This window comes from Oncorhynchus mykiss, chromosome 8 (genome assembly GCF_057628025.1).
Source record: "Oncorhynchus mykiss isolate SJ-2025 chromosome 8, ASM5762802v1, whole genome shotgun sequence".
Lineage (NCBI taxonomy): Eukaryota > Metazoa > Chordata > Actinopteri > Salmoniformes > Salmonidae > Oncorhynchus > Oncorhynchus mykiss.
Genome location: NC_143029.1, coordinates 69260731 through 69273795, shown reverse-complemented (window position 1 = coordinate 69273795; position 13065 = coordinate 69260731). Strand labels below are relative to the sequence as shown.

Below are 13065 nucleotides of genomic sequence, written 5' to 3'. Positions count from 1 at the left end.
ACATGTAAATCTAAGTAAGGAATGGATTAAGAATATATACATATAAACTCAGCAAAAAAAGAAACGTCCCTTTTTCAGGACCCTGACTTTCAAAGATAATTCGTAAAAATCCAAATAACTCCACAGATCTTCATTGTAAAGGGATGAAACACTGTTTTCCATGCTTGTTCAATGAACCATAAACAATTAATGAACATCCACCTGTGGAAAGGTCGTTAAGACACTAACAGCTTACAGACGGTAGGCAATTAAGATCACAGTTATGAAAACTTAGGACACCAAAGAGGCCTTTCTACTGACTCTGAAAAACACTAAAAGAAAGATGCCCAGGGTTCCTACTCATCTGCGTGAACGTGCATTAGGCATGCTGCACGGAGGCACGAGGACTCCAGATGTGGCCAGGGCAATAATTGCAATGTCTTTACTGTAAGAAGCCTAAGACAGCGCTACATGGAGACAGGATGAACAGCTGATCGTCCTCGCTGTGGCAGACCACGTGTAACAACACCCACACAGGGTCGGTACATCAAACATCACACCTGTGGGACAGGTGCAGAATGGCAACAACAACTGCCAGAGTTACACCAGGAACGCACAATTTCTTTTGATTTTGGACCCCCCCCCTTTGTTCAGGGACACATTATTCCGTTTCTGTTAGTCACATGTCTGTGGAAATTCTTCAGTTTATGTCTCAGTTGTCATTCCGTTTATGGCCTGTAGCTCATTGTTATGTTCATAAAAATATTTCCACATGTTAAGTTTGCTGAAAATGAACGCAGGACGTTTCTCTTTTTGTTTAGTTTATGTCAGAGCTGCATTGGACTAAGATACAGTAGCATAGTATAGAATACAGTATATACATATAGTTTAGGGTCACCAGCAGTGAATAGGGAACATTGTGCTATTGTGTGTCTGAAACTGAGGTAATTACAGCTGCATGTTGATGTTTTCTTTTCCTCTAAAAACAGAAAGAAGTGGAAAGCTAATTAACCTAATAGTGACATTAAGACACATGAGGTTGGTGTGGAAAACCTCACCATCAGCATGCTTCCTGTTATTTTGAAGATAGTCTCAAAGCTCTAAATAAGTAAGTCGCTGGCCGCTGTTGAGTCTGGGAATCAGGGAATCACCGGTGCATGAGCCGAGTATAATACTTTTCCCAAAACAAAAACTATCTGTCTCATCAGAAAGAACAAGGTCTCAATTGTTTGTAATCCGTCTGGGTTGGGATGGCTCACATTGTTGTGATGATTACTCCCCCTCACACCAAAACTCCTTAAGACTCACCCTGGTGTCTGTAGGCCTATAGCTCATAAGTTTGTGTTGTGTTATCCTGTCCTGTCTGTGTGCCTTTTTTTGTCCTGCTATTTTTTACCTGGATAAATTCACCCATTTCCTGTATTTTGTGGTAAGAGTAATTGCAGCTGGTTGAAAGGGTATATTTTGATAGGATAATAATGTCTCTGAGTGAGACAGACAGTGACACACATAGACATAGTGTTTTGGTTCCATGTCCACCTACGTGTGACTCCGTGTGGCACACCTGTGTTTATTTGTGGGACGCTTCAAGACAAGTGATTGGATAGTGGCAGCCTGGCAGGTAGACAGCTGCCAACTTCCTTCTGAAATTACACACTTGACCTCAAGGAGTAGTCTGGTTGAGGGGGCGAAGGGGGGTCTGGCCAAAATGTACTCTGCTAAAATACAACACAGGTCCCACAGCTTGTCCTGGCCTACAGTTAAGACAATTGCAAAAATAATGGCTTAACCTTAACATAAGATTGGTTGCTTTTCTGAAAAAGTCTGGTTCACAAAAGATTCAGAATTTATTTTAAGACACTGAACTCCTCTCTAACCACTTGTTTATTTTTGGGTGTGTATATGGTAGGTGGAGGGGTAGAGGGAGAAGGGATGAGAGCACCTGGGAAACCATCTGGAGGTTTGGAGCCAGGTGATTGGAGGGTGGGGGGAGGCAGACATCCCCCTGGCCAGTCTAAACACCACATACAGGGTAGTCTAGAACGTTGTGAACCAGGTGTTTTTGTCTGAGGGCAGGTGTTTGTCATAATAATGGAGAACAAATATGATTGGGTCAATCATGAAGAGGGTAATCCCAATTTCACGATAAGGTGGGGTGAGCGGGGGAGGTGTTGCTAGGGCAGTGTGCTGCTGTGGGCATATGGTCTGTCTGCCCCCCTTCTTCTTATGCTCTACCTCTCTGTTCGAGCTGAGGGGAACTGGGACGGTTGGGAAGTCATTAATATCCATCAGGGTGACACGTTTGCACAGGATGAAAGGGAGAACCTGGTTCTCCTGTGCCTGGCTGACATAGTATTCCCTATATAGTGCACAGAGTTCTGGTCAAAAGTAGTGCACTGAATAGGGAATGGGGTGTCATTTGGGAAGCATAGACAGCCATTCCTCTTGAGAGATGTGTTTGTTTATAGAGTCCATCCAAGCCCCAGAGGACTGCAGGGATTGATACTTTTTAGGTTTATATCATGATGGAACGGGAACAAGCAGCCATTAGCCAGAGATGATCGGTGAGGCTTCAGAAGCCTGATCCAGCTAACCACAAATCATCCCCCAAAAATACTGTTATCACTTCAACCAGAATGTATGGGAGACTCATAGTCTCTGCGGATGTGGCCTATGGGAATGGGGGTTGTATGAGGGAGATTAAAAGCATGTTTGAGCTTAGCCTTAGCCGGAGCAGCCAAGTTTTCCCCCTCTGTTGTACCCCTCTGCAGAGTGGAGTGCAGAAAGCAGAGATTGACTGGGCCTTGGTCGCTCACCATCTGCCACTCTGTTTACACTCGTCAGCACGAAAGAGAGAAAGAGAGGGAGAGAAAAAGAGAGAGAGACAGGGAGTCAGCCACTGTAATCTCAAGAACATTTCCTACTGACACAGCCAGGTCTCTGACTCTCTGACTCAGACCTCTCTGACATGAATCCACTCTTTCAGGACCAGGCCTGGTGAAGTCACTTTCTTCTCTCCATCCCCTTTTTCAGTGACTACCATTTATTTTGCTATTAGAGTGTTTCTAGGGAGAGGCAACTTGCCTTACTGTGTTTGTTGCTGAGTGATAAAGTTGCATATATCTTCCCTGACATGACTTCACTAGTTTTTATATGACGTTACGCTACCACAGCACATCAATCAAGATCATAAATATAATACTGTTTGAAGGACACTTTTCTTTTCATTTACGACAGTAACCTGAGCTCAAAATGAATTCCCTGAGATGAGCTCTCACTGAGTATACCAAACATTAGGAACACCTTCCTGATATTCAGTGACACCCCCCCCCCTTTTGCCCTCGGAACAGCCTCAATTTGTCAGGGCATGGACTCTTGTCGAAAGCATTGCTGGCCCATGTTGACTCCAATGCTTCCCACAGATGTGTCAAGTTGGCTGAATGTCCTTTGGGTGGTGGACCATTCTTGATACACACAGGAAACTGTTGAGCGTGAAAATCCCAGCAACGTTGCACTTCTTGACACAAACCGATGAACCTGGCACCTACTACCATACCCCATTCAAAGGCACTTAAATATTTTGTCTTGGCCATTCACCCTCTGAATGGCACACACATACACAATCCATGTCTCAATTGTCTCAAGGCTTAAAAATCATTGTTTAACCTGTCTCATCCCCTTCATGTACACTGATTGAAGTGAATTTAACAAGTGACATCAATAAGGGATCATAGCTTTTACCTGAATTCTATGCCAGCAGCATACCACCCTGCATATCACTGCTGGCTTGCTTCAGAAGCTAAGCAGGGTTGGTCCTGGTCAGTCCCTGGATGGGAGACCAGATGCTGCTGGAAGTGGTGTTGGAGGGCCAGTAGGAGGCACTCTTTCCTCTGGTCTAAAAAACATCCCAATGCCCCAGGGCAATGATTGGGGACACTGCCCTGTGTAGGGTGCTGTCTTTTGGATGGGACTCTCTGCGGTCATTAAAGATCCCATGGTACTTATCATAAGAGTAGGGGTGTTAACCCCGGTGTCCTGGCTAAATTCCCAATCTGGCCATCAAACCATCACAGTCACCTAATAATACCCAGTTTACAATTGGCTCATTCATCCCCCTCCTCTCCCCTGTAACTATTCCCCAGGTCGTTGCTGCAAATGAGAATGTGTTCTCAGTCAACTTACCTGGTAAAATAATGGATAAATAAATCAAATGGAAAAAGCAGGTTTTCCTTATGTTTTGTATACTCGGTATATAACCTACACCTTCTAACTAACTTTGAATGGGTGATACCGTACAAGTGACTTTTTCTGTGTTTTATGTCTAGAGTGAGAAGATATGGCCTATGGTCCTCTCCTCCCCCAGACTCCTACACACCCCTCCTGTCCTGTGCTTATTTCTGTCTCTTCTTAGGAGAGTCCTTGGAATGTCTGCTCAGGAACAGAGACTGTAAATAAATAATGGAGAAGTCCTGGGTATAGCTTTCCTGAGTGACCAGACCAGAACAGCCAAGGGTGTGGACGGCACTGGACGCTTGGCGGTTTGTTATTTCGTAGACAATCGCTTTGGCCAGGCCATGCATAGTTCATACACAGACCAGCAGAGCAGTAGACTGTGTGTCTGTTTCCGTATGGGTGTATAACAGTGTGTTTCTGTTATTGTGGGCCTGTTAGTCCATGGTTGAACTCAGAGATGGGCAGTATTTTTGTTCCATGTATTTGAAATTGTTTTGTCATTTGTATTACACTGGGCTGAACTACTTTCGAGAGCTGTAATTTGTATTTTCAAAAGACTTTCTATACTATTTTCTGTAGTGGTTAATAATTTTGCTGTCCCCTGCATTGGTATCAGAAGTCTGATGACACTATGGTGTGATAAGAGCATCTGCTAAATTAACTAAATACAAATGTTTATGTTCAAATGGACAATTACAAAGCATGCTGAGTATTATTCTAATGAGAATAATACTTAGCAGGTTTAGGAAAACTTACGCAGCAAGTCAGGAGAATTATGGATGTATCCCATCTAGACATGACCCCGAAATTAGGCCAATAATAATACCCAGTGTGCTTTGCAGTTCAATTTGGTATGTTCATTTTCACATGTTCATTTACATTTTGGTCATTTATCAGACACTCTTATCCAGAGTGACTTACAGTCAGTGCATTCAACTAAGTTAGATAAACAACACATATCACTGTCATAGCAAGTAAGGCGTTTCTATAGCGGTTACTGAACATGTTGTTGCTGTTCGGGCTGGCTACATGCAAATGTGTTTCTGTATTTTTTAAATACAAAAGGCATGTATTTTAATTAAATATTTAATTATTTAATTATTTTAATACATTGATATTTATGGCATTTTGTAACTGTATTTTGTAAGTTTTGCCCATCCCTGGTTGTATGCTTGCATATACAGCATGAGTGTTGTTCATGTGATTGTACATTGTCACAGTGTGTGCGTTTTCACAAAAATCACAAATAGCAATAAAATAAATCACTTACCTTTGAAGATCTTCCTCTGTTTGCAATCCCAAGGGTCCCAGCTACACAGCTACTTTTATATCCAAAAAAAGTCAGTTTAGTTGGCGCCATTGATTTCAGTAATCCACTCCTTTAACATGCATACAAAGGAATCCAAAAAGCTACCGGTAACTTCGTTCAAACAAGTCAAACAATGTTTCTAATCAATCCTCAGGTACCCTAATATGTAAATAAATGATCATATTTCAGACGGAAAGAACGGTGTTCAATAGAAAAGGAAAATAACTAAGAACGCGCCCTCATTCAGGCGAGACAAAATCTACCTGTCCTGATGAGAACACCTTGGATAAACTACAACTACTGAAACCCTTTCTAAAGACTGTTGACATCTAGTGGAAGCCATAGGAACTGCAATCTGGGGCCTATTGTTTTGTCTATCTCATCGGCTAGCATTGAAAAGGCTTGTGACCTAAAAAAAAATAATTCCAAATGGATTTTGCTTGGGTTTTCGCCTGCAATATAATTTCTGTTATACTCACAGACATTATTTTAACAGTTTTAGAAACTTCAGAGTGTTTTCTATCCAAATCTACCAATTATATGCATATCCTAGCTTCTGGGCTGTTTACTTTCAGGCAGTTTACTTTGGGCACGTCAGTCATCCGGACATTCAGGATACTGCCCATAGCCCTAAGAGCACTGTATGTATTTGATGTGGTTGTTCATGTTTACCCTGTGCTTGTGTCTATTGACCCATTCCTCCATTATGCTGTACTGTGCGTCTCTTAGGCACTACCATTTCAGAAAACATAGATTCGTAATATATGGGCACAATAAACTCTGACACTAAATGGATATCCCCCAAATAGAGCCCCAGGGCTGCTGATGTAGTGATTGGGAGATACCTTACAAACACACGCGCCGAGCATGCGCACACAGACACACAGACACACAGACACACACTCACACACACACACACACACACACACACACACACACACACACACACACACACACACACACACACACACACACACACACACACACACACACACTTACTATCTTGTGACCTGGCTTGCAGTGTCAGGTGACAGTAGAGACCCATGAAAAATGCAGGGCCATGTAAGAGGCCTGTAAATATAGATGTGTTGCTATTACTGCTCCCTTGCGCCCTTTATTTGTCTTATTACCGTATGAACAAAACACTGCACGGTATCATGGCACCACCACCACTAACATCACACATCGTCACATACTTAGAATAATATATGTGTCTTTAATGAACTATTTGGAAGTTGGAGATAAAAAGGTTGTTTCATATATCAGTCACACTTGGTAGTAGACAGTCACACTTGGTAGTAGATAATGAGGGGTCTATTGAGACATAAGTTGACTTTGACACTGGGCAAACACCAACGGGTCGCATTATATATCAGTGTGGGGAAGGTTGAAAGGTTCGCCCAGTAGCTGGCTACTAGGGATATTTTGGGACCTGTTCCAAAAAGGCTGGCAGGGAAAAGTCCATCTATGTCATTATTTAGAAGACAACCATGGCTATTGGCTAACGCTGTACAATATACACTCAACGATATACCCCCCCACCCACCGCCCCACTGGAATGTGAACTCACGATCTGAATTAGGAACTGTATCCACGTCTTGTCTGCTGTAGTTCTTGCTTGTGATTGATGTATGTATTTATGCACTTATGTGGTGATGCCGAGCTGGGATTTGTTGAGATGCAAGACACGTTTCCCGAAAGGGACACAATAAAATAATAATAATAATATTACTATATGTGCCTTATCATTGCCGTACAAAGCTCTCCCAGGGAGACTGTGGCATGGAGAGTAAGCCTAGCAGTTGTTAAGGTTCCCTGACCAAAAAGTAGTCATGCACGCACGCACACACACAGACACAGACACAGAAAATACAGTAGTGGATGTGTTTGTGTGAATCAATTATCTTCTGTTGTCACAGTAGCCTTGTGCACTGCAGACACACAAACACACACATACAGTACAGACATACAGAGAGAAGTGGATGTAGTGGTCTGAATCAATAATGTTGTGTTGTCACAGGGTGACATGTGTGCAATGGAGGGCAGTGGGCAGATGGCCCTGGGCTGTGTAGCTTAGCTTCCTGTTAGCCATGCGATACCATGGTGATACAACTACAGCCACAACAGCCCAGCCGCCACCGCTGGGAAATCCCACAAGCCACTGGGCACAACACTGGTCATTAACAAACAGCATGGGCATTATCAACATTTCTCTGAAATGCTGAGCAAAGCACAATGTGTCCAAACGAAATTAGGATGATTGGTAAGTAGACTCACGAAGGTGTAGTGTTGTGAGGTAGGCATATTTTCTGCTCGTTCTTCATGTGATTTCTTGTAACCGAGGGAACTCCTCCAGACCTTTGATGGTGTGGGGAAAGTGATGCGCATGTCATGTCAAAGAGACGAAAGCTCACTGGGGCATCGTTCCCACCTACGGTACGGGGAGGGTACGCCAAAGTGTCCCACATCGATCAAGTAAACTTAATCTCACTTAATCTTCTCAAGCAATGAGCCACATGTCCTCCTCACACACCAACAAGCAGATCCTGTCAGCTTGAGGGAGAAAACGTTCCATTTTGTCGTTAACACTCTTCCTCAGGCTCCTAGAAGATGTCTATGCTATTCTGAAGGGTCTACATTATATTCATCTAGGAATCTTGTCACTGTCAAGGGGATGGTGGAGGAGTATCGGAGATAGACTGCGGTATATCAGGAGGACGGCACACTACCCCTCTATTCTACACTGGTCTGTTTAGCATCATAGTTTTAAGTGAGAAAGTTCAAAAAACCTTGTTATGACTAGATCCAGTTATGAAGTGCTCCTGTTTGCTTGTTAGGACCAAAGAAGAACAATACAAGCAGCCCATAGACACGTCTAGACATGGTTTACGTCCATGAATATTGCCAACACAAGTTCATTAAGTCAGTAATAAGACCCATAAACGGGTTTCATTTATCTTCTCAGCAATTTTATGACACTTGGTGGTGAGCAGCAGCGCTACAAAAGAAAAACACCCAGTGTTATGAAGAAAGAACCACAACACCTTTCTCTTTTAAATGTTGTTGACTCACCATAGGGCCTTCCGTTAGGTCACAAGTACAGAACACTCAGTACAGAACACTTAGTACAGAACACTCAAGAAACTCTTGACACATCTTTTGATTTATATTCTGACTAGGGCACACAGTTGGCAATTCGTTTGACTTGTTCGATCATCCCTCTATCCATCCATCATACAGTGGCTTCTTGGGCCCTGGTCAAAAGTAGTGCACTAAATAGGGATTAGGGTTCCATTTGGGACTGACACAGTATGTTCAGTCCAGCCATGCAGAAACAAGATCCTTTGAGCTTCTATCCCTGTCCTTTAATCTAGCTCCAAGTTAATGGATGAAGAATATTGCGCACACGGTGCTCCATTACAAAAAGGGCATGTGGGTAAAAAAATGCCACTGGATAAAAACCGCCAACCACAGAAGTAGTGATTAGAATGGCTTTGATCAATAGGTGATGTTAACAGGTGAGGAGAGGAGAGGAAGGGTTGGAAGGTTGGGGAGGCAGGTTGGTAGACGGGTCGGGAGGGAGGCAAGGGAGTGAAGGAGAGACATTGGGAGGTTGGGTGAGGAGGGAGAGGCGGGTTTGGAGTGAAGAAGGAGACCGGTTGGGGGGGGGGGGGGGGGGGGGGGGGGTGAGGGGGGGGGGGGGGGTGAGGGGGGGCTCATCAAACTACAAACAGCCTGCTTAATTAAGGCCATAGTACAGGACCACAGGCTAAACAGGAGCTCTAGCTCTACCACATCACACAGACACTGTGGTCCTCTGGCATAGCATCAAGCCACACAAGCTGCAGGACCAGGAAGAGACAGCTTGTGCTACGCCAGGGTAATGAGTGGCAAGCCCAGTGAGGGTGGATGGCTTAATACCAGGGTAATGAGTGGCAAGGCCAGTGAGGATGGATGGCTTAATACCAGGGTAATGAGTGGCAAGGCCAGTGAGGGATGGATGGCTTACTACCAGGGTAATGAGTGGCAAGGCCAGTGAGGGTGGATGGCTTAATACCAGGGTAATGAGTGGCAAGGCCAGTGAGGATGGATGGCTTAATACCAGGGTAATGAGTGGCAAGGCCAGTGAGGATGGATGGCTTAATACCAGGGTAATGAGTGGCAAGGCCAGTGAGGGATGGATGGCTTAATACCAGGGTAATGAGTAGCAAGGCCAGTGAGGGATGGATGGCTTAATACCAGGGTAATGAGTGGCAAGGCCAGTGAGGATGGATGGCTTAATACCAGGGTAATGAGTGGCAAGGCCAGTGAGGGATGGATGGCTTAATACCAGGGTAATGAGTGGCAAGGCCAGTGAGGGATGGATGGCTTAATACCAGGGTAATGAGTGGCAAGGCCAGTGAGGATGGATGGCTTAATACCAGGGTAATGAGTGGCAAGGCCAGTGAGGGTGGATGGCTTAATACCAGGGCAATGAGTGGCAAGGCCAGTGAGGGATGGATGGCTTAATACCAGGGTAATGAGTGGCAAGGCCAGTGAGGATGGATGGCTTAATACCAGGGTAATGAGTTTCAAGGCCAGTGAGGGATGGATGGCTTAATACCAGGGTAATGAGTGGCAAGGCCAGTGAGGGATGGATGGCTTAATACCAGGGTAATGAGTGGCAAGGCCAGTGAGGATGGATGGCTTAATACCAGGGTAATGAGTTTCAAGGCCAGTGAGGGATGGATGGCTTAATACCAGGGTAATGAGTGGCAAGGCCAGTGAGGATGGATGGCTTAATACCAGGGTAATGAGTGGCAAGGCCAGTGAGGGATGGATGGCTTAATACCAGGGTAATGAGTGGCAAGGCCAGTGAGGGATGGATGGCTTAATACCAGGGTAATGAGTGGCAAGGCCAGTGAGGATGGATGGCTTAATACCAGGGTAATGAGTGGCAAGGCCAGTGAGGGATGGATGGCTTAATACCAGGGTAATGAGTGGCAAGGCCAGTGAGGGATGGATGGCTTAATACCAGGGTAATGAGTGGCAAGGCCAGTGAGGATGGATGGCTTAATACCAGGGTAATGAGTGGCAAGGCCAGTGAGGGATGGATGGCTTAATACCAGGGTAATGAGTGGCAAGGCCAGTGAGGGATGGATGGCTTAATACCAGGGTAATGAGTGGCAAGGCCAGTGAGGGATGGATGGCTTAATACCAGGGTAATGAGTGGCAAGGCCAGTGAGGATGGATGGCTTAATACCAGGGTAAAGGGTTGTCACAGCCAGAAAGTAATTGCGTAGGTTAAGGGTAAATTATGACAGAATCTGGATAACTGGTGCCAAACCAAGAATTGGAACACACTTGTGTAATGATTTGGATGTACAACTTGTTTTTGAATGTGAAAAGTAATCTGAAACGAGTCATCTGTTTCCCCTCAGTTTCTTCTGCTGATAATAAACTGGCAAAGAAAAACAGTAAAATCACTAAACATTACATTACAAATGGTTATAATCAGAAAATGGATTATGGGCCCATAGTCTCAAGTCAATTTTTCACTTGTCAAGCAAGTTGAAGTAACTTCTTGGTTTAAGAAAAGCGAACATTTTAGTTCAGATCTTTTCAGTTGTAGCATTCAGGACATCATGTACTTGTTTATTTGGCCTCTAAATAGAGGCAGTTTGTTGCCACTCCATTGACATATTCCGTGGATCCTTATGTGTGTACCAGGGAGTAAGGAGCTGTTGAAAAAAATGCTAGAAGCCTCACTCTATTGTGAAAATGACACCTAGCTCTCCACACTTTTTCACACTAGACTTATAATGTCACAATAGACGATTTATTGACGTTGATCAGACGGGCTGGGCCTGTTTCCATTTTGACTCTCTGCACATAGACAGTGAAGGTCACAGGCCCAATGTTTACAATGGGTTATGCTCTCTCCAATGAGTAGTTCATGAAGAAATGGCTAACCGAACAGAGAAGGCTATTCAGGTCTTTAGTTGCAGCAGGGCTGAAGAAATACGAGGCAAAGATGTACTCAGTGTACTGTGTCTTTCTGTCCTTCTGCTTCTCATTGTCTTAACACATCAGACCAGGCAATCGAGGAGTGTTGGCCAGTCCTTAACGAGGGTGTATTATTTTTTATTGTGTAATGCTGGTGGAGTAGTGAGCTAAGCTATGTTCTTCATGGGCAGCAAGCTAGCTAGCTCATCTGAGGGAGATAGGCAGTCAGATGAGGTCATCTAAGGGTGAAAAGCTGTCATAACCCCCTCAGTTTAGACACTGAGTGGAGTTGTTTGTCTCCTCACATCAATGCATTCTTCTCAATCCTTCCCCTTGGCCTGGGATGAAAATCAGCTGGTTTCTGAAAACAGAGTGAGAGCGGAGCGAGAGAGAGAGAGGGAGGGAGAGAGAGAGGGAGAGAGGATTGGTGAACTTTTACCTTGTTTCCCAGGCGGAAGGGGAGGGGGAGGAGAGGGTATTTTTTGTTGTTGCTGGAGACATAAAATTAGTTGGTTTTGGCATGACGGACGTTTCTGACAATATTGAACGACTGAAAAAGTATAGTTTTGGTCATGCTTTTGTCAAACTCAGTCTGAAAATGGTTTTGTGTGAAACACATTCGTACTCCCCCTGTTTGACAATGACCTCATGCTCCGAGAAAGAGAGACAGCTTTGTCACGCATTCCAGAATCCCAGTCTGCGGTAAATCAACAACTTTTGCGGGTAGTCCTTCAGCTTTCCCTAATTCCCTTCCTTATTCCTTATATCGTGCTCTTCTTGTGACTAGGGACCCATACTATATAGGGAATAGGGTGCCATTTCAGATGCAGGTTAGTGAATCTCAGCTCCTTTCCTCACCAAAGCCGTTCCAGAGGGAGAGCCTACTTCATGAAGATGATTGTTTTACCTGACAATAAGCAGTCATCTGAGATCCTGCAGCTCCCAGCAGACTGGCCTCTCATTTACATGTCCCAAAAGACGAACCTGAAACCGCAGCCTCATGTACACCAATCACATCACGAAACCTGCTCCCTTCTAACTTGATGCCAAAACTGACGAGAGATCATCACAGGCTCACTCTACATTACAAGACATCGCTGTCATGAAAGGAGAGACTCTGTGATACAGCAGCTGTCAGGCTTTGATGTTCAAGCTAATACTTACTCCTCCACTGACTTAGATAAGTCTCTCTTGGATGATGATAATGTGGGCTACTACCAAACCTCATAAACTGAGGGGGTGTATTTAGCTCACTCTTGAAAAGCTTGATTTCATTTACTAAAGCATATAATGTTAAGTAAGCACCACACTACCTTTTTGGTGTGTATTAAAAGCATATTAGTATTAAAAGCATATTAGTATTAAAAGCATATTAGTAGCTCTTTGAATTAAATTGTGTGAGCTATCTTTGAAGTTGAACTGCCTGTGTAGTCTATTGGTTAGCCTTACTGGTTTTAGGTAGGCCTGCAAACATTAAACACTAGCAGATCGAGTTCACTCCAGCTGTGCCTCCACCCTTTCTCCATGGTATTAGTTTGAAGTAGTGTTTGGCTTGTCTG

General features: G+C 44.2%; 1 protein-coding gene across 2 annotated transcripts in view; it reads left to right on the top strand.

Moving 5' to 3' along the window:
• LOC110530404 (apoptosis regulator Bcl-2) overlaps positions 1-13065 on the top strand; it is a 57398-nt gene that overhangs the window by 23049 nt on the left and 21284 nt on the right. Inside the window, exon 2 of one of the 2 annotated variants that reach the window (XM_090182405.1) lies at positions 4391-4514. The exons of the other annotated variant lie outside the window; for it this stretch is intronic. Coding sequence (XP_090038531.1) covers positions 4391-4438 — 48 coding nt within the window. The 3' untranslated portion in view covers positions 4439-4514. Of the gene's footprint in view, positions 1-4390; positions 4515-13065 lie in introns of those variants that run through there. 2 annotated transcript variants of the gene reach the window in all.